The 24,331-nt window shown below is 39.5% G+C and overlaps 2 protein-coding genes across 2 annotated transcripts; both read left to right on the top strand.

The window, feature by feature from the left end:
- The first annotated feature begins 274 nt into the window (after positions 1–274).
- On the top strand, positions 275–13,273 carry IFNAR2 (interferon alpha and beta receptor subunit 2). The gene is made up of 9 exons (XM_032198397.1): positions 275–349; positions 2,013–2,108; positions 5,216–5,263; positions 5,596–5,725; positions 5,902–6,062; positions 7,950–8,122; positions 9,379–9,541; positions 9,977–10,095; positions 11,826–13,273. Exons 2-9 carry the CDS (start codon positions 2,066–2,068, stop codon positions 12,507–12,509), a joined length of 1,521 nt encoding a protein of 506 aa, XP_032054288.1. The 5' UTR covers positions 275–349; positions 2,013–2,065; the 3' UTR covers positions 12,510–13,273.
- A 903-nt stretch (positions 13,274–14,176) lies between these two features.
- Positions 14,177–24,264, top strand: IL10RB (interleukin 10 receptor subunit beta). The gene is made up of 7 exons (XM_032208294.1): positions 14,177–14,394; positions 15,502–15,625; positions 16,888–17,057; positions 18,915–19,081; positions 20,431–20,581; positions 21,165–21,322; positions 23,551–24,264. The coding sequence occupies exons 1-7, from the start codon at positions 14,346–14,348 to the stop codon at positions 23,761–23,763; spliced, it is 1,032 nt and encodes a 343-aa protein (XP_032064185.1). The 5' UTR covers positions 14,177–14,345; the 3' UTR covers positions 23,764–24,264.
- The last annotated feature ends 67 nt before the right edge of the window (positions 24,265–24,331 follow it).

The raw sequence follows: 24,331 nt of genomic DNA on the forward strand, positions 1-24,331 counted from the left end.
GCCGGGGGGCGCCCCCAGGTAACGTCGCCCCCCCCGGCAGGGCAGGGCAGGGCAGCCGTGTGGGGAGACGCGGGGAGGGTAACGCGGGGGTAGGAGGGGGTGAGTGAGGGGGTTTCCAATTTATTGAAGACTTCCCAATTTATTTATTTATTTATTTATTATTCTTTCCCAAATTGGAAGCGTCCACCTCAAAACCACCCGGCCTGACCGCAAGCTAAGGACAAGCTGCTGCTGCTGCTGCTGCTGCTGCTGCTGCTGCTGCTGCAGGTGAGGTGGCCGCGCCAAGCGGGCTTGTGGAAGCGCTGGAGGCTGCGGGCAGCACGCAGGGGGTACCCAGCTGAGTGACCAGGTGGGTAGGCTGTTTGCTGCGTGAGGTGAGGTGAGGTGAGTGGGGCTGGGCTCGCAGGGCATTTCCACGGCTTCCCTCCAAGGGCTGGTGAGGCTCTGAGGCAGAAGAGTGAGAAAAGCTAGCTAGAGTCCTGACAGGAATGGGTTTCCCCTTAAATGTCCGCCGTCATTGATAAACTTGTAGGGGACGTGTAGGTTTAGATGACTGTGCAAACTCAAAGAGAAACATGTTTGGTCACATATATCTTACATATTCTAAGCTGCCGAACCGCAGAATACATAAGAAATATCAAAAACCAGATCTTGCAGGTGTAAGTGTTCTTTCAAGTGACTGTGATAGTACCGTTGTCTTCTGCGTTGACTTCTGGACGAATCTGGTTTTCTTGTTGAAAGTAGAAAGTTGATTTTTTTTTTTTTTTTTACTTGTGTAATTTGTAAACTTGATCTGAATGTCAAATCACTATTTTTTTCTGTGCCATTCACTAGTGTCAAAGCTAAATGGGCTTGATAGATTATTGGTGACTCAATCACCTTCTAGCTTGCTCTTATAAGTGATGAACTTTACTTAAAGATTGCGTAACTAGTAAGTCATAGCTTCTTCTGCTTCATTCTTAATTTGGATTGAAAAGGGGAAAACAAACATTTTATATCTGAAATATTCTTCATGCTTTAATGAATTAAAAAAATGAAGTGAGAAAGAACGTTCTCTTCATCTCTTGAAGAGTTCATTACTTTGCAATTATGATTATCAGTTGCACAGATATGGGTTCTTAACACTTAATTCAGTGACTTCCTCTAGTCATGCTGAAGCTTTGAGCAGAGAAGGAGTTACATCTCAGATAAATCAGATACATTTAAAATACTGTGTTGAGTTTGGCCATATTATGATTCAGTACAGTTTTTAATTTTAAGCTGTTTGTTTTGCGGAGAAAATCGGTTTAAAAAATCAGTTTAAATTCAAAAACAATTTATTGTGTTAAAGTTGGAGAAGAAGGTTCTTTCCAAAGACTTATACCCATTCTCAGCTATCTGTAGATTCACAGTTGTACCTTAGTACTTTGCCTTTAAATCAAAAACCAAGTCCTGCAAATGTGAATATGGTGAGGGTAGTAGAGTAAAATAACAACACCTAGAAAAGGCCTATTAAAATATTGCCTAATGTATTAAAAACTCTAACAAACCTTAATAACTTCCTTCGAATTTAATCATTGTGGTCGAATTTAATCATTGTGGTTTTTGTTCTAACCTCTCTATCTACCTTCTTTCTGGAAGCATTTTTTTTGACAGTGATGAGTTCTTGTAATGTTTCAAATAAAAGCAAGTGATCTTTATCTTAACTGTATTTTATAAATTGGAATCAATGGCTTAGAATTTTCTAATGCTGTCTTCATGCAAAATCAATACTAATAGTCATACAGTGCTTTAGGTATTTATTTAAAATGGTAAGAGCACTTACCACAAGGGACTGGGGAGGGAAGTACTATTGTCATAAAATTGTCTGTTTTGAGCATCATCCCCTAGGATGATAGTAGCAACTGTGTGCATGCCTCTCCCCCAATGCACTGAAGAGGTTAAAATAATTATTTATACATATATCTCATTTTATATACAAGTCATTCACCAATATGATTTGCTGAATGTGATTGTTTTTAATGTATTTGCAGTATGGAAGCAAAATGTTTATTTTGCAATCAGTAAGCTGTATTTCTGAATCACTATGGAAACACTGATGGGTGGACCACTGCATTTTTACCCATTTGGTAAGTTGCTTGTGCTTTTACACTGTAGGAGAGGTAGTTCTGGTGATTTTTCACTAGCAGTCCTTCCAAGTCACTGAATTAAGATACCATTAAGTTATTGTAGAGCTCTCCCTAGAATAACTCACAGAATCAATATTGTAGGGTATTTTATTCTATATACTCTATTCTAAAAATAAACCAGATTTCTCCATTTAAAAAAAAAAAAAAAAAAAAAAACTTTGAAACAGTATGCTCTAAAAATCCGGTGAACTTAGTTGGATACTTTGTCATTTCTTGTCCTAACTTTTTTCAGGACTCTTCAGTTTCTGGGTTAGTAAACACTGCAAACATAGTTTGTTGGCTGGACTCTAATTGTAGTGGGAAACTGTTCCGATAGAATTGTTTAATTCTGTGAAAAGGACAAGATGATGATGAAGATTCCCTCTTCATTTTACTTTTTTACCTTTGTTTCTGCAGCCTTAAGCCTTAAAATAACTGCAGTTATTTTGTGTAACTTTTTTTTTTATGTTTGTATCTCTTATGCCAGCAGAGTTTGTGCTTGTTGAAACAAAGTTACTAAAGCAATTTGAACTCTAGATGAACTAGATTTGAGAGGGGAAAGGTATTTAAAAATACAGAGAATTCCTTCAGCAAGACACCTGACACACATGAGGTGGCTAGGGTAAGAAAGGATCTCAAAAGATTGCATCTACTAATCCAAAGAGCTTGCTGTATGGAAGTGTCATTACTAGAGCCTGTACACTGACACTGTTTGACGTAGCAGCAGTATCATCAATGTGCTAAAGACAGTGTGATTACACATCTGAGCTTGTGTTCAGGTGAAGAATAATAACCATTAAGGTATTGCTTTGTTATTCATACCCCTTGGTTATTTTTTATATGTAGGTGATCTGTTGCTGTATTGCAAGAAAGCAGTTCTAGTTTTAATGGCACTTCTCTAAGGGGGTATTTATTATTCAGTAGTGAGTAATGTAGAAGATCATGTGCAAAATAAGTCATATAAGAGGTGTTTGTGGTCTGTATGGTAAAATGAAGCTAGAGAGAGAAGTCTTCTCTCTTCTGAGAATATATATATTTGCTGCATGTGCAACTTCAGTGAGTTGCTTAATCTCTTTGCATCTAGTTTCAGAATGGATATAGAGAGCATATTTTAATACTTGCAAGATAAGATGTTAAAGCAGTAGTAATTAACAGTTCAACAGAAGTAGCGGGCTGGTGGTGTTTTGGGCATTGTCATGTTGTTGGATAGGAGCTTAGGTGTCAAAACAAACGAGATCATGTTGAAGAATTCAAGGGAAAAATGCTGAAGTAATTTTGCAGATATTTCCAGGGAGTTCCTTTAAAGCGTGGGAAAAAAAACATGGTTGTTTGAAATTTAACTGATGACTTTCTTGGACACGGCGTATGAAAGTGAGCATCTTGTCCTAAGAGGATAGGCCCCGAAATGACTTTAAAATGAAAACAGGAAATTAAAACAGGAAAGCAGAAGAGAGCTAAAGTATCTTGAAAAAGAGTTAGAAGAGTCAGAACAATCATTTCAAGAATGTCTCCGAGTGCCACGCTGAAAAGATACAAACGATGCAAGACTGGGTTGGCCTCTGGATATAACTAGAATCTGCATGAGAGGACAGTCCCGCACAGAGGTTATATGAGAAGATGTGGTGGTCTCTAGGATGTCGGGGTTTGCCAGAAGGTTCAAGAGATTGCTCAGACAGTAGGCCCAACTGACAGGTCGAGTGCAGTTTTAACCATGTCTTGTGAGAAAAGTAAAAGTGTTGCAGTATCTGTTGTTTTTTTTTGTCTCTTCTTTTCCAGGCAGAGAACAGAATGGTGTAGAAAGAGCTAGAAACACCCACAGGGTAATGTTACAGAAACAGGACACAAACCTAAGTTTGGGAAGGTGCCATGGTTTTGGCTGGGATAGAGTTAATTTTCTTCAAAGAGATTTGTGTGACGCTTCGGTTTGGATTTTTGATGACAGTAGTGGTGATGTTTTAGTTGCTGCAGAGCAGCTCTTACACAGAGACAAGGATTTATTTGCTTCTCATGCTGCCGTGCCAGCAACCAGGCTGGGGGTGCACCAGGATCTGGGGGGGCACACAGCCAGGACAGCTGGCCCAGGCTGCCCAAAGGGATGTCCCACACCACAGGCATCAGGCTCAGCAATAAAACTGGGGGGAAGAAGGAAAAAGGGGGGCACATCTGGGGTGATGGCCTTTGTATTCCCAAGAAACCATTAGGCGCGATGAGCACCTCTTTCCTGGAGGTGTCTGAATGTCTGCATGCCCATGGGAAGTAGGGAATGAATTCACTGTTTCACTTTGGTTTTTTTGTGCAGCTTTTGCTTTACCTAGCAAACTGATGTTATCTCAATCCATGAGTTCTCACACTTTTACCTTTCTGATTCTCTCCCCCATCTCACCTGGAGAGAGTGAGCGAGCGGCTGGATGCTACTGAGCTGCCTGCCAGGGTTAAACCAAAACTGAAGGAGGGGCAACTGAACTAGAAAGGAAATCAAAGGAGTTAAATGACTGAAAACAGTGCATTGTATGCCAGTACTGCAGCACTGAGGATTCCCCACATTTAGCAAAGAAGGACATCTGGCCTTCATTACTGAAGATGATTCAGTAATGTTTTTCAAGCAGTGGTAGCTATTTTATTCCAGTTAAGTTGTAAGATTCTTGTCCTAATGTACAGTGGTATTTACTAGAGAGTAAGCTACCTACAATACAGTCAGGATCCTCTAAGTGTGGAATAAGAACATCTTAAGTAGGTTTATTTGAACTGAATCTTGAAGCTCTTTTGGCACGGATCAATGTGAGCCTGAACCACAGGGTAGTTATCAAAGAATTAGCTCCTAGGAGCCTTGAGGTAATGATACTGATTGGAGAATCCTGTACTCTGGGAAAAGGAGGAAATTGAAAAGGAAGATGTGAAAGAGAGAACCCAGTAGCATACAAAGCTGAGTGAAGGGACCGCATGAACACTTCAGCTGAGGGAACACTTAGAATTGTCTCTGACTGTTGTGAATTAATATTGCCAATAGGAAACTAATAATCAGATATTGCAGACGTGCAAATTCACTATTATGTGGTTTCATTTTCCAGCGTACATCATCTGTATTCTGTGTGCAGCTTGTTGCAGCAGCATGCCTGGTAAGAAGTTTCTATTGTCTTTCAAATGCTTTTCCTAATACAGTTCAGGAGACTTACATGTTCTTACCAGCATCATTTTACAATTTTATGCTTCTTGAAGAAAGAACTTCTTAGAAATAAAATATGGGAGGGCAGTCCTTTGCGTTGTGTCTTCTGTTGTGCTGAACTCTATTCTGTTCTATGGTTGCTTTATCTGGGGGCTAATTTTGTTTTTCTCTAATCAGGATTATTGATTAGAGTTGTTGCAATCTCAAATTGGTTTGCCATTCATATTGATGATATTAATGGGTTGTTGTTGTGGTGTTTTTTTTTTTTTCCCCTTCCTTTTCTAGAAAGGTTTCCAGAAGGGCCACCTTTCAACCTAACAATGGAATCTTTCAACTTCGAGCACGTTTTGTCCTGGCAGGCAGGAACTGACCCAAATGTGACAGCCCACTATCGTGTACTGTATTATCACCACAGGCAAGTCTCACTTCATATAAGACACAAATTTTTCTTTTAATGTTTAGGAGTTCAAAATACTCGGCATGAGGTTTTCTTCGTTGCCTGTTTTTCCACTCCCCAAAGATGTTTTCTTATACTGGAGAATCCAAATAGATTATTTTAGACTTGTAATTACTATATATTTTGATTTACAGTAACTGGATGATTGCACAAAACTGTTCATATATTGAACACCTCTCCTGTAACCTAACAGAGGATTTTCAAAATACATCTATGTATCGTGTATTGGTTCAGAGCTTTGTAGGAACAAAAGAATTCAATTCTTCTGAACTTCATTTTGAGCCACATATTGACAGTAAGTTCACTGCATTTGTTCATTTTAGTTTTTATTCCTAGTTATGCATAAATGAAGCTCTGCTAGCTTTGCAGTACAGCATTACAAACTAACCTGGCTGGCAGTTTTAGGTGTAGGGGAAGAGCGGTTTACCTGTTGTTTCATCAACCTAGTCTTTTCCTTGCTTCTGAAAGAAAATGCTTAGCAGTGACATCTAATGCCAGAGGCAGCATCGCCCTTACCTGTGCTTAGCATTTCATTTGGAACTAACACAGACTGAGCAACTTCTGTTTTTGAGAGCTCAATAATTAAAGTGATGCTGAGACTGAAGTTACTGATGATATATGTTTGTTTTTTTGTTTTTTTTTTTTTAACTAAAAATAACTGAAGGATTTGAGAACATCCCTCAGAGACAGAGGTCCTTAGTGTTTCAGCAGTTAGGTTAATAAAGAGGATCAGAAGATGCATTGACCACTACTTAATACAATGGCAGGCTTCTTGAGTCTTGGGGGGAGAAACAGAACAACAACAAAAAACCTAACAGCCTGCTCTGACTGGGAGCTGAAGCTAGACCGAATTACCAAGTGCGCTGATTGACTGCCTGTCACTGGCAACTTGGAAACTGAAACTGGATGTTTTGCTAGTTGCTCTCTGGTTCATACTATAAGCATTCAAGTGAAGCCATGGTTTTCATGGCTCAGGACTTGGATGAAGCCTTCCGTCTTCACACTGTAGTGCCTCTTTTTACAATACTTGGGCAGGAAAGAAACAATATTCTGAGATGTTTCCCTACTGGATACAGTTGATGTTTACAGTCTAATAGCTCCATGGAATCTCACTTCTTTTGGCAGTTGGATTTAAGCAAAGGCCCAGAGGCTTAATATAAGAAAGAGCCAAGAGAACAACCACATTTAACTAGAACCAAATTTAATACTTATTTCTAACTCAAACCAAATGATGGGAAAGGAGTAAGTTTGTAACTGGTCTGAAATGTGTTCTCCCATGTGGGGGTGGGTAAAAGCTTGTGTTTGTTTAAGTATTAAACTTTTTTTCCCTACCCCATTCCATTCTTTCAGGAACAGAAATAATTGGCAAAAATGTATTGCTTTTTCTGAATTTTGCTAGCAATGTAGTCTCCACGTTGACCAAAATGTACATGTTTCTGGGCAAAACAAAACTGAAATCCAAACTATCTTTTTTCTTTTTTTTTCCCATATTGTGTTGTACACAAATTGAGTCTTACAGAGATAGTGTTGAGAAGTGGTATGAGAACAAACTTACTTCTTTCCTATGTTGGAGGAAAGAAGATCTTAGAGGAACTTCCATACTGAATCAAATCTAGCCTTGCTGGATGTGTAGTTTTGGAGGGCAGTGTGCAGATCTCTTCAAATGTGTTCTGAGGAATGAAATTTAAGAGGTTACTTTGAACTCAAAGGCAGTCTTACAGAATGTAATTGTTTCAGCTGTTGTCAGTAGAGCGTTCAGCTTCCAAGAGTCGGACCTGTGGCCTTCCTTGCACCTGGTATAAGTATGTGCAGGACCACACACCACCAAATTTCTACAGGGATTCCTTCCTTCCAGTGACTAAAAAATGTTGAGCAAGAAAGTAGTCAGCTTTTCCTAAACATTAACCTCAGCTTTCCTCTCAAATAGATTAAAAAAAAAAAAAAAAAAAAGTGCATTTCTCTGTGGAGCTGAAGCGACCTTTCTTTCTCTGTCACGTCTTCTTCCCTCCCCTACTAATTGCTGCTTGTTGTTTTCATAGTCTAGCCATGTTGCCAAGCTATCTTTTCCCACAAAACTTAAATGTTGCAAGGCCTTGTGGGTCTGTATCAGTGACACACTCTGGAATTTGATTAGTCAGCTGTACATAGTGTATGGTTTTTTTCCTTTTTTTTTTTTTAATAGCATTCCTGGGACCACCAGAAGTTAATATCAGTTCTTGTCTAAACTGCATAAATGTCACCGTAAAGCTGCCAACCCCTCACTTAAGGAATAATGAGAAGCCAGTGTCTTTAATTGATATATATCAAGAGATTGATTATTATATAACACTGAAAACACCTGACAGAGAGCATACGGTAAAGAACTTTTATTTCTGTATTTCTTGTCTAATGCACAAATAGCAAGCATAAAATGGCTCTAGTGGTCAGCAGACTTGCAGAATGTATGAATAGAAGATACTTAGAAGAAAATAGAACCATGACTTCCTTTTACTGCAGATAAGCAGGCGTAGAAGAGGAGTGTTAGTTGTCCCGTATCCTTACTTGAAATAAAGCGTGGGGCACTGGCTTTCTGTGAAGCCAAGGGAGAAAGACTTCAGCAGAAACTACCAGCAGTTGTAGTTTCCTCTGCACGGCTGATCTGGAAATATGTTCAGCAAACAGTTTAATAGTTCTCTGACAAACTGAAAAAGTATATCTAGTTAGATACAGAACAGGTAGTTTCAGAAACTGTTTTTTCTTCATTTTATTGTATGCTGCAATAGAGAGGTAGATAGGCATGATTAGAACTTAAAATGAGCTTCACAAAAACAGAGAAATAAAATAATAGGAGCTCATTCAGTAAGGACCGATGCAGGGTATATCACTTAGGAATAACTGCCTGCATAATAAGCAGGATGTTAACAGCTACACAGGCAGCAGTTTTGCCAGAAAGGATGAGAGCATTCTGGATTATTACAAGCTAACTATGACTCATCTTGTCTGAGGGGGAGGAAGAGGGGGAAAAAAAGGGCATATTTCTCACCTTCCCAATACTTGGAAAGCACACCTACCTTGCTCCAGTTCAGAAAAGACATGGGCCAGGCTGCAGAGGAAGAGTGGCAGGATCCAGAAAGGAAGAGTGAGGACTGTGGGAGCAAACCTGAGCCGTGACTCATGAGGAAATGCTGGAATAATAGGGGATGGCTTAGTGTAAACAAGCAAAGTACAGTTACAGGCCACAGTCTCTGTGTGAAAACATTTACTGGAGAAACAGAGGAAACAGCACATCCACTGTGGCTGTGACCAAAAAGAGGGAAGTGAAATTGGCAGTTGTGCATTCCTCAGGTGAAGCATCAAGAAAGACATTAATAGTGAGGCTGGCAAAGCACTGGAATGAGTTGCCTAAGTGTGTACTCCATGCATTGGAAGTTTTTAGGCAATGATTAGGCATCAGTATCAGCTAGAACTAGAGATGAAGTGATTGTCTAGATAAAATGCTGAGTTACTGTAACAGTGTATCCAGTTTCATGTCCTACAGCGGTATCTCTCTGAAATAGCCAGGTTTTATTGGTGGCTTGGATTCTCTTTTTAGGCAAATAGTTAACTTTCTAAAACATTGTCTTTCATGGTAGACGCCAAGTGAGACAACCACTAAAGAAACTTTTAGTACTGTCATTGGAGAACTGTATCCAAATACAAACTACTGTGTGTCCGTTACGGTCTCCGCATCTCTGAACAAACTTTCCGTCCCATCAGCCTGGAAATGTGCGACTACAGGCTCTGTAGCTCAACAAGGTAACTGTTATAGTGCAGGAACAGGTTGTCTGTCTTGATTGTGCCAGTGTTTTATTTTTATGTAGGAAGATTTGCAGGTTAATTCTCAAAGTACGAAGAGAGCAAGTTCCTTCCAAGTGACAAACATTATGGGGATTCATAAGGGAAATATAAAAATGCATCCACTTTGGGGCTACAAATTTACTGTTGATCCTGTGAACCACGCAAATCTGCACCAACTACATAAATAGATATCAAAGATGGTGTAACTTCTTTTTTAATTCCTGAATCTAACTTGAGATTTGGTCTCATTTTGACCTTGAAACAGATAACCTGTAGAGGTCCCTTCTATCCAAAATTATTCTGATATTCAAAGTAGCTGTTCTGAATTTGAAAGATGAAATGTGATGATTGAAAACTTCATTCATGATTGCTTGTTTGTCTTTTCACTTGCAGGTTATTACAGTGCTTCATTTGCAGGTGCTATATGTTTTTCACTGGTGTTAGGTATTGTCCTGAAGTGTATGCATTGGGGAGGCTATATTCTTCAGAAAAAATCACTTCCTCATACCTTGGTATGTAATTTTTATACTTAACCTTCCTGGTTGGAAGCAGGAAGCTTACAATATGAGATTTCTATTTATGTACATTAGGTACCAGTTATTTAAGTGCTCAGAATGTTTCTATTTGCAGCTTGATTGTGTCAAAGATAATCTTGACAATTAAAAACAAAGCTAATAAATCTTATCCATTCTGTAGAACAAATATTCAGTCTCTTTGAAAACCATTTGTTTCTACTCTAGAGGCAAGTTGGAGGGGACAGGCAGCATTGAAGGGGAGAGATGCACACACAGTAACCTTAAATGAACTCTTCATGCTTCACAGAAGCAGACCAGGTTCTACAGTGAAGCACCCAGCATAGGACAATTTACCCCTTGCCCTTTGAAAATTACCTAATACATGTAAATCCTTCCTGCAGCAGACACTTCTTCCTCTATATCTGAGCCAGGGCAATAACTCCAGAACGAAAAACCTACTCCAGTTTTTAGGTAAAATGCACAAGGATGAAAAATGTTATTCACCAAGAAATACGCTTTGAAAACTTGGTATCCACTGCTCCTTTGTAAAGCAGTTTCTGGTGCATTTTGCCTGTGTTACTTCACTCTACAGCATCCTACTCACTAGGAACAAATCCAATTTGCCCTATAATTGATTCAATCTTTTATTACTCCAGTAAGTAGATAACTCCCTGAAGATTTCAGGATTGCTTAGCCAGCTCCCTGGATGCTGGATGTGTTCAAGGGCATTTGCGAGATTCTACAACTGGAAAAAAAAAAATCCTTAAATTTGCCTTCAAGGTTTTCTCCTTATCACATTTCCTTAGGAAACCAAGCTAAAAAGACAAAAAGGAACTTAAGTCCCAGTTTATTTGGGCACATTGTGCCTGCAATGGTACATTAAAATGGTCTAGAGTTGGGGGGTTTGGTCTCATTTTCCCCAAAAGATGGACCAGTTATTTAAGCCTTCTCTCTGTAGAAGAGTCAAGGTTACTGCTCTAAAACACTTCTTCTAAAGCTGCTCTTCATGGTTATTGCCCACAAAAGGAGGCAAGGAGAACATAAGAGAAATGCTAAAAGTAGAAGTTTAGCAGCCTGGTCAGACAGCCAAATCTGAGCAGCTGTTGAAAATATGCTTTGAGGAAGCAGTCTTGTTGCGTGGTGGTGTTCCAGAAAAGCAGTCTTGAAGCATGTTGTTTCTCAAGAAAACTGAGTCTGAGTTGTGACGTCAGTGGTAGCTTCTCAATCACAGGAGACATGCTCTTGACTAAAATCAGATATAGCTTGTGGGTCACCAGCTTTCAAGTTCATATGTATCTAGCATCATAGATTAGGGTACAGTCATCTGCAGATACCTCACTGCCTGAAAAGTATCCTACTTGTTAGTTGCAGATTTTGGGACCACTTCTTTGGGTAGGTTCATGTCTGTCTAACTTCTGCAGTCTCAGTAATAATTATTACTGTATTCTGTTATAAACAGGAATTGGTGTCTGTTGAGGAATGTTTGAGAGTGGAAAACTCACTGGGGAAAAAAAAAAAGGATATTTGTGTTAGAGTTCTCTGTCAGAATCTGTAGTTGGCATAGATTCTTAGAGATTACCTCTTGTGACCGGGCTGTCATAATCTACCCAAATAAGGGAATTGGATGTAAACAATAACAACAAAAAGAAAAAAAACATTTCTATGTGTGCAGATTTGGCTGGTCTTTTGTTTTGATTTTTTTTTCCTAATTCTTTTTGTTCTTTTAGGTATTCATCGGGGGGACGATAGGCTATTCACCTTGTACATTTGAAACTGAAAAAACAGAATCTGTAGAGATCATATATAAAGAGATTAAAAAAAAGGCAGTGGGATCTAGTGTCAGTGATGACAGTGACAGCGATGACAGTGGCAGTGATGACCTAAGTAATCATGACTACACAAGGCGTAATATCGTAAGAACACCTCATTCCTCAGACACGACAGGTGTATTTGTGCGGTGCTCTACTAGTAGCACATGTGATGACGGTAGCAGCCAGGCAAGTGAACATCTGGATGATGACCCAGAAGTTTTTGAAGAGAATGAGATGGACATTGAAAAAGATCAAGACCCAGGCTGCAAGTTACTTCAGCCTTTCCCTGAGGAGAACTGTACCTATTCTTCTAGGTCAAGGAACAATGATTGCTTTACCATAAACTTGAAAAGTGTGCTTCTGGGAATCTCTGAAGACACCATGGACAATTCTACAGCTCTTCTGTCTTCCCAGGGTGATACAGTTGATTGGCAACATAGACATGCTTTTGAATCACAGCTCCCTGATGATACAGAAAGTGTGCAGAAACCACACTGTCTTAACAACTCTCAGGAATGGAAAGATTCATCTAGTTCTTCCAATGAAAGTGACTCATCAGATTCAGATACAGACCCAAAAACTGAATACCTAAGAAGATGAATCTGAGGACCACTATTGTTTTATAACATACAAATAGATACTGTCCAACTTTTTTCTTTCTGGACTGAACATACAGATCTGATCTCTTTGTTTTAACATTCTGAAAGTATATGCTGAAGTACTGAAAATATACAGGACTCATTTTAACAAATATTTCTGTGATATCACCGTGTGGTTCAGGTGGTATCAAAAACAATTTGGATGTAGCAGAAAAAGGGAGTAGTTTGTTTTGCAATTTGCTGGTAAATTATACCTTTTAGCTGTTACATGGTAAATATCTTCTATAAACTCAAGTGAGGAGTTAGTTTATAGTACAGGGAGATGTGAATGGCCGATCTCTTAATCAAACCCCGTTTGGTTGTCTTGTGTGTTTTTTTGTTTTTGTTTTTGTTTGTTTTTTTTGTTTTGTTTTGTTTTTCCCAAGGACTCTGCTACTATTCCTTAGCTTTGTTGATGGGTTACTCTGAAGCCTGTTCTGCTGGGTGGATTGCAGGCATCAAGGTAGTGCTACGTTCCAGTCAGTAAACTGATTTCAAAGTTGTGCAGAGAAGGTCGATAAATTAAATCATGGAGGTGCAGGGAGACAAGGTAAGAATACTCAGTAGCTTGCAAGAGAGTTCTTGTTACTGTGATTCAAGGCATTAAACGTGTCTGTCTCTTATAATTGAATACTATTTTTTAAAATATTTTTTATGATGTTTAAAGGTTACTGGACAGTAAAGTTATTTTATCCTTCATAAAAAGAAAACTTTTCATAAACCTAAGAATTTTTACTGTGTTTTTTTTTGGTTTGGTTTGTTGTTTGTGTTTTGTTTTTTTTTGGGGGGGAGGGGGTTGGTTGTTTTTTTAGCCTTTGAAAAGCTACATGAGTTAGCCTGTTTACTGGGGGAAGGGTTTTAGGTATCTTGTAGCCAAACAGCTCTTTTTGCCTTGTTTTGGTCCACATATATACTACTTTTCTGTCTACTAGCATAGCAGTTCCTGGCTGATATGGCTGGCAGGCATTCCTTTGGTCAGGATAGCTGAGAGTAACTTCTAAAATGTTGTAGTACACTCTGCTGTGCTACTTTTAAGAACTAGAAGGTGCAAATATGTGGCAAGCTGGATCTTAATTAAAGTATTTGTAGATGTATAGAATTAGTTGGATGAAACTTCTACTCACAGAGACCCTGTAATACACTGCTGTTTCCTAAGGCACAATTGGTATAAACCTCTCCACAATGGTAGGAGCCAGTGGAACTGCTCATAGGTAAGTGAAGGCAGAGGACCCGTGTCTACCTGAGGAAAAGCAGCAAACTGTGTTGTATCCCTGTTTAGTTAGTAATAGGAGGAGATCAAGGGGCCAGAAACAAACGTGCTAAGCCTTCACAAAAAACTGGCATTTTCAGCTGGGAGAACTGTTCCGATTGGGATGCTGAATGTTATGGTGGAAGTGGCACGGGCATCTCTGCAGGCCTGGCCCTGAACTCAAAAGATGAACCTTTCCTCAGGTAACATTCCTGTTGCTGGTAGCGAGGTTTGCCGCCCTGCTTCCTCTGACCCCTGTTAACCAATATTTATTTCCCCACCGCACCGCCCCACCTGCCTCCCCTTTCCTCAGCTGCCCCGCTGCGTCCCCACTACGCTCCCTAGAGCCGAGGAGTCGCCGAAACTCATTGATTTTACAATAAAAAAGGGCTTTTCAGCGCCGTGAAGGGCTGCCTGCTCTCCTGAGGGGAAGGCGTGACGAGCGGTGCCCGGCCCGCCCTCAGGAAGAGAGCCGGGGCCGCCCCCGCTGCCATGGCGCGGCGGCGCCTCAGCGCCTGACGGAGGGACGGAGGGAGGGTGGCAGCCGAAATGGCCGGCGCCCTGCGGGGCGCCCTCAGCGCCTGCCTCCTGCTCTACGGTGAGTCCGGGGGGCTCCGGTTGTCGCGGGGTGGGGACGGAGCCGCGGTTTCGGCTGGGGATTTGGGCTCCTCCCCGCCCCGGACCTTTAATGGGGGGGAGGGGGTCCCGCAAAGCGCCGCCGGGGATCCGCGGGTGGGAGAGGAGGCAGGAGGCTCGGGCTCTGCGCCCCGCACGACCCCGCGTTACCGGGTTATTTGGGGGATTTGTGTGTTTTCACACGGTGTGCCGCGTCAGGGCTTGCTCCTGTGTGCTCTGAGCAATGGTCTGGCCCGCTGGGGCGTGTTTGCCTTGGTCAGGTGTGTTGCAGAAGCGGGGCGAAGTCCCTTCTGCTTTGGCTTCGGTGTCAGCAGTAGTGTTAAAAGGGCTTAATCGAGGTAGTGGACTGGCTAGCTGTGCTGTTTTAGGACTTCCTTTATTCAGTTTCACTAAAGCAAAATCACCTTGTTTCCATCGCTTATAACGAGTGCTGGTTACCGACACGTTTATTGGTGTTATATATTTAATAGACCTCTCGTCTTCAAGGGCACTTCGCGCTTCTCCCTCCTTTTTAAGAGGGTGGTCATTAAACAGAACGAGTAAAGCGTTTTAAATGTCAATACTAATCCATGTAGCAATGATATAGCGAAGATTTTTTTAATTCTTTTAATCTTATGCCCAGTCCTACATAGAAAGACTGTGGTCCTCTTCAGGAAAAAAAAATGCATATATATGCAATCCACACATCAGTGTTTTGCCATAGTACTACCAGAGCACTACTTAGAAAAATTGTGCCTTGCCAGTCTCAGTGAAAGCTCGTGCATGTAGCCCGATCGGCACGAAGTCTTAGTCAGCAACGAGCAGCTCATTCATAATAAGCTGTGGTGTCATGAGGCAGTACTTACTGGAAGTCGTTGGGGCTAGCTAATTTGGTTTTGTTGTGTAAGCTTTTGTTGCATGATTGTTGGGATGTGTCTAGCCTGTATTAAAGTCTATTTAAAAATAAATTAAAAAAAAAAAAAGGCCGAGGCCTGAAGGAAAAGAAGGCGGTGTTTATGTTTTGGATGACTGAGAAGTCACTGGAGGAACGCATACTAAGATTTTTGTTTGTTGTTGATTGCCCTAACAGTTTCTGGAGCAGTGCCCAAACCCCAAAACGCAAGGATTAATTCAGTTAATCTTCAGAGCATTTTAATGTGGGATCCACCTAGGTTTCAGAAAGGCCGTTTAAGTTATACTGTCCAGTCTAAGAGGTAAGTCTGGTGGAGTTGTCTTTTTTTTTTTTAAACTTTTTTTTTTTTGCATTTCTTTTAAGTACCTATCTGTAGCTGTCACAGAAATTCATAAATTCATATTTTCCAGCTGCAGGTGATTGATTTCTTCCCTCTCTTATAACAAGATAGGTAGCTGTCCTTTTCCTTTAGCTTGTGAGAGGCACATCTTCTAAGAAAATACCTCTGCCTTTTACTTAGCTATACATTTCACACCCAAAAGTTTTCTACATACTTTTTTTGAACTGGAAACATATTTTAATGTTGGCTGGTTTTGTTTTTCTCTGCCATGTAGCCATCACATGTTAAGCAGGACTATGGCTGTTGAATCAGGACCTTATCTGGTCTTTCACCTCCCAGCAGCATTTTGTGCTTTGCCACTGGTGCAGGCTGCTTGTTTGTGTCCTTCATAGAAATGCCTGACAATCTGCAGGCCATGGCTCTTCAGCCGAATGCCTCTAAGCTCAGGACATGTTTTCTGAGGTCTCCTTTTGTCAGGTTTGGTGACTTAGTTTTGAACTGTTTTTTCCACTGTGTCCTTCCGAGATGGTCTTTCCTGCCACAGGTGTGTCTGCGGCATACCGCAGTGCTTGACAAGAAAGCCTTGTCTTGGGCCAAATTTCTCCTGCTAATGGCTGAATTCTATTGCAAAGGCAGGATGGGAGATAAAGTTGGGTAGATGGCACCCTCAAGCAGTGCAGGCAGAGAAGAAATCCCCCAAGTCAGGGCCCAGGCCATCTTGGTCAAAAGATTTTTGAGTTCTGGTAGCAGTTACCTGTTGACCGCTACGTTCCCAGCTGGACTTGTGAAGCAAAACAAATAATGTCATCTTTTATTAAATGGTTCAGCTCTCGGGCTCTGTTTTACCTAGCTTTTCCTTGAGTGCATGTCCAAAGGATCTGAACAAAGCAAAGCCATGCACAGTGATATTGTCTAATATTTGCAGTCTTGTTTAATATCTACCGTCTGTTGAATCAAGTTTTTTAACCACTGTCAAGAAAAGGGTATCTGTTTACTGAGTCATAATCTTAATCTCCAAATTTATCACTAATTTATCGATACACAGAAAATGCTTAATCTATCTGTACACATTTGTAACTTGTTCACGAGTCATAACTGCATTTTAAGAAACGCCACTAAGGCATGTCACTTTTCTAGTTCATTGAGAGGAAAGATAATTTGTCAATTTTATAATGTACACATTATTTATGTGTGTGTTTGTTTGTTTTTCCTTTTCCACATAGCGTCAATTTGCCTAAAGACAAATTTAAAAATTTGAGGACAAATTTGAGTGTCACAGAGTGCGACGTCTCTTCTCTGTCTTTTTATGGAGACTACGAGTTACGGGTCAGAGCGGAGTCAGAAGATAAACATTCAAACTGGGCAGTCATCACATTTAGGCCAATGGATGACAGTAAGCCTTTTTCTAATCTTCCGTGAAAATATTGTCTGCTATTGATGCACCTACACAATTTGCAACAGAAGAAAATCTGTAGCATAAAGATCATTTTAAATGTACTTAAGCTGAACTATAAAATCTTCATTGCAACACTGTTATCTTGTGAAGGCAGCAGTTGCTGTCAGAAAGCACAGCAGATTCACTATTACACCTAAATGTTAGTACTGGTACCTGAAACCTCAGTAAAGAGGCTCTTAAAAAATGGTATTTTTTTCGCTTAGTATAAGGGATTGTTTACATTTTTTAGCCAGGAAGAGATTTTCTTCAAAGATTCAGACTTCCTGCATATCAAAAAAAGTTCAATTACTTTCATCATCGTTGCTGTGCCAGGCAAAAAGGTTTCTTAATAATAAAAATTATTAAGGGATAAAACTCCCAGCAGAAGTTTAGTTGTCAGTCAAGAACTAATCTTCATTGCATAATATTGCCATTCTTAGTGAAGCTTTACAGCCTTTTGTGAACAGTTGTTTAAATATTGCCTCATATTAGAATGCAGAGCTGTTACTTGCTGCTTTCATCTGAGCATGGGAATGAGGGAGTGGTTTTTACCAATGAGTATTCTTTATTTTTTATGTTTTTACTGTGTTCATGAGCAAAATCAAATTCTTGTAGACTGATTTTACCCAAGGCTTTTTTCTCCTCACAGCTGTTATTACAAAACCATGCCGGAAGCTTTTGTAACACTTTGTCTTTGAGAAGCACTGCTTAAGATCCTTTCTCACTTGCTCAGCCTTCGTTTGTTTGAATTTCACCATTTTCTTCCTTGGATTTCAGACTGTAACATTGCCATTTACAGCCTTGTTTTTCAAAATGCTTTTATTGGTTCTCTCCCTGGAAGTGTAATATTGATATAATTTAATCTGCCTAGAACAGAAGCTCTGGAACATAGCACAGAAAAAAGTAGATATATCAAACGTTACAAGTGTAAATTACATCCAAAGAAAGTAAAATACAATAAAAAATACAGATGGGTTTACAGACCAGAGATCAAACGTGTAAATCATTAACAGTTGTAATCTGACATTCATTTGAAAGAGAGCATAGGCTTCAGAACAAGCTTGGCTTTTGAAAGACAGTTTATTTTTGAACTGGAAAAGTGTGGTTATAAAACTACTTGGAAAGAAAGATCTGGGAGTACTGGCCAATTGGCCAAACCTCCGAGGAAGGCACGGAGGTTTTCATGTTGTCATAGCTGATCTGAGCAAGGGATCATGATAAAAATGTCTGATATTCCTTGTAGTGTTATAATTTCTGGTGTTGCAGTGTTGTTTTTTTGCTTTAAAAAATTCCACGCTGCATTGTAGGGATAGCCTAAGAAAACAAGAGTAACCAAGAACCTCCTCACATCATATTTCACAAGTTCAAAAACATATTCTTGAGCACTACATTAATTTATGTTTCAGAAAAATACATTGTTTTAATTAAACACACATTTGTCAAGGAATGCAAAATGATCTGTATATTGAGTTCTTCCTTTCCTAGACAGATGTTGCAGCAGCTTGACTCAGGAGGAGAAGTGAGACATAACTTATAGAAACAGTCCTTCCTCCCCCAGGGGTACCCACAGCTGGCGAAAGAGAACTGTGTTAATTGGGTATATGGGATACATAACTTGCAAAAACAAATCCCTTTGAAGACCAGTTCAATGAAGAAATGCTTTATTTTTGCCTGACCTATAGCAGGAAATTACTTTATTCTAATATATGAAATGAATTAAAGCATGAGTTGTCATAGGTTGTATGAAAACTCAACTTGCAAACAACAAAAAACTGAATTCTGCTCTTTCATCTCTTCCACCATTGTCCTATGTAGCAATCATTGGGCCACCTGATGTAAAAGTGAAGTCTGAGTCGGGGTCTCTGCACGTGGATTTCACAGGCCCTGTTGCTGAACGCGAACATGACAGGTGGTCCTTAAGGCAATATTATGGCTCGTGGCACTACAGATTGCTGTACTGGAAGAAGGGCAGAAATACAGAGGTAACTTCTGATTCCTGGGTGTTGTGACTCTCTGAAATTGAGACATTGTTTTCTTGGTGAAGTGATGAAGTTTCAAAAACTAACAGTGTTGAAATAAAAATGTATCCCTACTATTTACAGTGTAATAAAGCCTAGTCGTTACTACTTGGATTTGGAGCAAAACAGCAGGTAGTTGTGTAGCTGAACAGTAGCGTGGATATAATTTGCTCTTTCCGTAAGTAGAAAGAAGTGCTTCATTATGAGAGTTTATTCCCTCAGTTAGTGATGCGGTGATCCCCACCAAAGCTGTGTACTTCACACCTAATAACCACAGGTAAGCTTAGATGCATCAGTCATATGAATATGGAGATAAGCTGATTTAGATTCAAGTCTCATGTCATTCGAGAATTGGTGCTCTTTGTGGAACTCTGAGCTTTGAATACCACTGTGGCAGCAGCCTGCTGTTACTGTGGTTGCTGCCCTTCACCTTTTACCTCATCACTTTCTGTGAGTTGTAATTTGCCTTCTTTGTCTGACAGACAGCCTTTTCCACAGACAGATGTGTTACTCAGCTCGAAAGACCTCTCCGTACAGAATGCATGGTGAAAGATCATGAAATAATGTATTAATTATTTAAGGTCATAAGCTGTATTACAGAAAAGGAGGAGTTGCTTTACTGGAAGCTATTAGTCACAGAACAATTAGAGCTGTGTACATCAGTACTATTTGTATCTAACAGGGCTCCACTACATACAGTTCTGGTTTGTATTTGTTACCCTGCAAAATTTCTTGCCATTCAATTCCGGAAAACAAGGGACCTTCAATTCCCCAATCCCCTACTGCTTTTAAATTCCAAAGTTACAAGAAACAAAGGTATTGCTGCATATGGGATGCAAACTTAAGAAATGTACCACGGAAAGTGAGAACTTCAGTTAGAAACTGTGCTTGTAATGCTTCAGAATGAGTCTGGGAAATTTCCCATCATGATCAAAGAGGCAAAAGGGTAGGCTATGTAGCTTCATAGGTTGTTTCTCTAAAGAGGATGCCTCCTTTGGTGAGGCGCTTGTTTCTCTCTGCAAGCATCTCATTAGTGACATCTCTAACCTATAACTTTACTGATGCAGCTAGAAACACCCGAAGTCAGTGGTATGAGTGGTCTCACACTCTAACCACAGGTGAAATCAGTGTAGAATTAGCAGTTATTTGGTATTGGTAGGGCATTTCGGTCTGCCTTGAAAAGCTTGATTCACACTGCAGCTATAAGCTGTTAGGGTTTATCATACTAAAATTCATTTTAATTACTTAGCCTATTCACTAAGCTTTCCTTTTTTTTTTTTTTTTTTTTTTTTTGCATTCTTCTCTTTTATTAGGTAATTCACATAGATACTAAGCATAACTCAGAAATATTATCTCAGTTGGAGCCATGGACAGTATACTGTATTCAAGTGCAAGCAGTTATTCCTGAGTGGAACAAAACGGGGGAATTGAGTCAAGAGCTTTGTGAGCAGACCACCCACAACGGTAATAATCTGGAGCATAAGAATTGTTATAAACGTGGTACTGAGTTAGGCAATGTCAAAAGGTGTCCAAAATGAAAATCAGTGTAATGTGTAAACCTTCCAAAAATTGGTATTTCTTATTTTAGTACTGTTTGTTGGTTAATACATGTGCACCTTTGGAACTGAGGGGTTAGAAACTAAGTGAAAGCTACAACCAGTTGGGCACTGGTCACAATCATTCCTCTGTGGAGGTCTCTGTGTTGCTCGTACTCTGAAGATAAGAGCTAAAAGGAGCCCAGGCTCTTCACTGATCACTCAGTGTTTCTGAATTTCCTTTAATGTGAGTTTTACTCACTATTGTATGAAAGCTTTTGTTCCACATGCTTGTAGCTGAGAAAGGAATTGGACTTCATATTACATATTGCCAGTGTCTGTTGTGAGGCTAGGCCACGAGACTTTTTCTCTGTAATACGCAGCAGTCATTAATCAATAATGAAGACAATTTTTAAAATAATTTTTATTCACTTTCCCCAAAAGTGATAATTTGTAAAGAGTATGTACAGAAATTAATCACAGTTCTAATATTTTTTCTTCTGTCTTTGCAGGTGTAACTCCTGTGTGGATAATTGTGACTCTTCTTTTAGGATCAATGCTGGCTTTTATAATACTTGTTCCTGTCTGTTTCTTTTGCTTCTTGTATCTATATCGATTCACCAAACATGTCTTCTGCCCTTCATATGTTTTTCCACAACACTTGAAAGAGGTTTGTATTCTACCTTATACAATTAAAATCAGCATCTTTGGTAGAACTGTCTGCTTTTCAAAGCTTCTCTGTGGCCAAACCTTTCAAATGTCTTTTATTTTGCATTCTTTCATCTGCACCTGATTGTTAGCCATCTGAGGGGCTTTTAGACTATAAAGAGGAAAGGTGGTTATTGGTAGGTGGGTTAGAAGAACCCCTTCTGTTACCTGCTTTTGTATAGTTGTGTATGGTAGAACTTCTGAGAATCATTCGAATAGGTGTAAATGATGAAGTCCTGAAATTTGGTGGGGAAATAACTGACAAAGGTACTTCTTAATGTGAGCAAGGTGGTAGAAATTAGTTTGTCTAATGTTTAATTTCTCACATTGTAAGGTTTTAAATTTTACATGAATTTTACCAGTTTTTTCATCAAGTTCTGTCACTGCGTAAACAGAGGTAGAGTGTTGCAATCAGACTGCCTTTTGAAGTATACCGAACAGTATAATAAACTGTAAAATACAGAATGGTCCAAAATACTTAAAAGCTGACCAATTTAAACACTTGGCACAGACTTTTATTCCTAAAGCAATTGCATAATTCTCAGTGTGAAGCTTTATATGGCTTAGAAACAGGATGTTTTCTTGCATTTTCAAGTGAGAGAATAACAGGTGTTAACCTCTATTTCCTCTTCTTAGATAGTGAGTAACTGTGATCGGTCTCCACTGTCTCATTTTGCACTTAAAATTGTACATCTGTTTTGAAACAAAGTTCCTTCATGTATGTACTAAAACTCAACTTGAGCAAAGAGTTTACTGAAATCTGAAAATTCAAGAAGTAATCGATCAATAAGACCAATGAACATTAACCATTACTTTGGGGGAATACCACTGACCTTGTTACCCCTTTAGCAACTTAAATGCTGTGTCACAATCTCTTCCAAGAAACAAGGCTATACAGAATGTTACATACGCTAAAGTTGCTAACTCACACTCTTCTAAATTTCCTACAGTTTCTCTTCAGTCTTCCATTTTGACTTGTTCAGGGATTATTAGCACACTAAGGCTTTGCAGCTGCCTTAGCAATCATCTTGCACATCAAGTTAAGCACACATTCAGCACACAGTAACTTGCTGAACCTGGGGCTCTGCTGCTGTGAAGGCAGAATTCCTCTGATCTCTGCAGGATAAGGTCAAACTTCATTTTCTCCTTTTCTTGTGCGAAACCTGTGAGCAATCTTCATTTTGTGTGAGTGGCTGATACTGGTTAATAAAGGTCAGTCATACTTAAGTATAATGACACTTATCAAAGGCAGTGGCTTAACTGCACAAACACTTGAGAGTGCAGGTTACTGACACAACGTTTCAAATCAGAGCTTGCCAGAAAAAAAGTCTTCTAGTAACCATATTAGCGTAGGTTTTTTTGTTTGTTTAATTATAGTGAACAGGACTCCTGCTAAAGCAGTTTATTATATGTAAAATGCATTAAAAGCATAGGTGACAAGGTTCAGGTCACAGAAACAAAATGAAGTTTTACTCATCTAGCTGCTACCAATAAATTGAACTGCCCCATGAGCTGCCAAAATCAGTGGTTGACATGTTATTACTGTGTGGAGTAGGTGTGCTATCCTTGTGTTGGCATTCAAAATACAGTCGTGACATCCTGTTAGGACTGTGATTCTGGAGGCTGATTCCATCTTATCAAGAGAACATGGAGTGGGAGGAAGCTGTGATATTTCAGTACCAAAATTAAGTCATCTTTCTCACAGAACTGTGTAGCTCTGCAAATCTCCCTCCATGTCCTTTACTTGTTTAAACAGTCATGTTTTATGTTGACATTTAAAGCATCTCTCTTCGATGTCTCAGCTAGCAGCTCTCTGATCTGGTAGGGATGATTCACATCTCTTGGAGCTATTCTGCAAATCTCTCTGTGAACTACTTCACCTACAGTGAGTTCGCCGTCTTTAGTTTTTCTTTCCAAACAAAAACCTAAGTAGATTTTTTTAAGAAAGGTTATGTTCCAAAGAAATTGCTGATCCCACAGTATGTTCTTCCAAATAAAGACATTTTTGACTTGTTCCCAAGTCTTGCACAGGACACTGAAATGAGCAAAGAGGTTACTATGTTGTCACTACTGTGACTTCTGAGGACTGAGAAAGCTTGATCATGTGGGAAAGCAATGTAAAAGATTTCTAAGTAAATGGGATGGGGATGGCTGGCACAGCTTACTTCTCATTTCCTCTTTCCTTCACAGTTTTTGAGCAAGCCTCCTAGCGGTTCGCAGTTTTTTTCTCCGCTTCCCCAAGAAGAGCATCATTTTTATGACAAGCTAACCGTCGTTTCAGAGGAATCTAAAACTCCAAGTGATGAGACTGTGGATGAGGCCAGCAAAACAACAGAGCACCATCAGGACTCGGAACAAGAAGTTTCTGATTCAAATATATTACCAGCTTCAGAAAGGAACTAAATACACTCCTCATACTTCAGTCAGGTTGAAAGAAAAGCAAAGGCTGTTGAAGTTTATCTTATTGCTGCGTTCTTAAGACACCTGAAATTCATACGTGAAGCTCTGAATACAATCATTAATTTTTAAGGTGCAAGAAACTTCACTATAGATGAGGAGTTAAATTATATGTATTTTTGCCACTGTTTTTAGTGGCTCACTGTTCAGTTGTAGCAATACCTAGGACTACATTATGACATTAATTTAAAAGCATGTATCAGATACATGATACTAGCTAATGTAACTGATGGACTATTTATTGTGAAAGCTAATCAAAATGGCATACTGTAAAAGGTTTGTAAAAGAAGATTATATTTTCCAAAGAAAGAGTTGATTGGACTTATTTTTTTAATGAGAAGTTGCGTATATTTCTTAATATATCCTTAGTGGTGTAATCTTTCTATTGTTTTTTTTTTAACTTCATGCAAGATTATAAAGTCAAGCACGGTAAGTTGTGTACCAACATAATAAAACAAACAGGAATATTCAGTGTTTTGAGTTGCAAATGTTATTTATGTCATTGCTAAGGATA

Source organism: Aythya fuligula, chromosome 1 (assembly GCF_009819795.1).
Source record: "Aythya fuligula isolate bAytFul2 chromosome 1, bAytFul2.pri, whole genome shotgun sequence".
Classification (NCBI taxonomy): Eukaryota; Metazoa; Chordata; class Aves; order Anseriformes; family Anatidae; genus Aythya; species Aythya fuligula.

Excerpts from the sequence above, each read along its gene's own strand:
- IFNAR2 (XM_032198397.1), top strand. The coding sequence starts at position 2,066 with ATGGAAACACTGATGGGTGGACCACTGCATTTTTACCCATTTG. Across the intron at positions 8,123-9,378 it reads CACCTGACAGAGAGCATACG|ACGCCAAGTGAGACAACCAC; the intron begins GTAAAGAACTTT and ends CTTTCATGGTAG. Across the intron at positions 10,096-11,825 it reads AATCACTTCCTCATACCTTG|GTATTCATCGGGGGGACGAT; the intron begins GTATGTAATTTT and ends TTGTTCTTTTAG.
- IL10RB (XM_032208294.1), top strand. The coding sequence starts at position 14,346 with ATGGCCGGCGCCCTGCGGGGCGCCCTCAGCGCCTGCCTCCTGCTCTAC. Across the intron at positions 14,395-15,501 it reads CGCCTGCCTCCTGCTCTACG|TTTCTGGAGCAGTGCCCAAA; the intron begins GTGAGTCCGGGG and ends TTGCCCTAACAG. Across the intron at positions 15,626-16,887 it reads TATACTGTCCAGTCTAAGAG|CGTCAATTTGCCTAAAGACA; the intron begins GTAAGTCTGGTG and ends TTTTCCACATAG.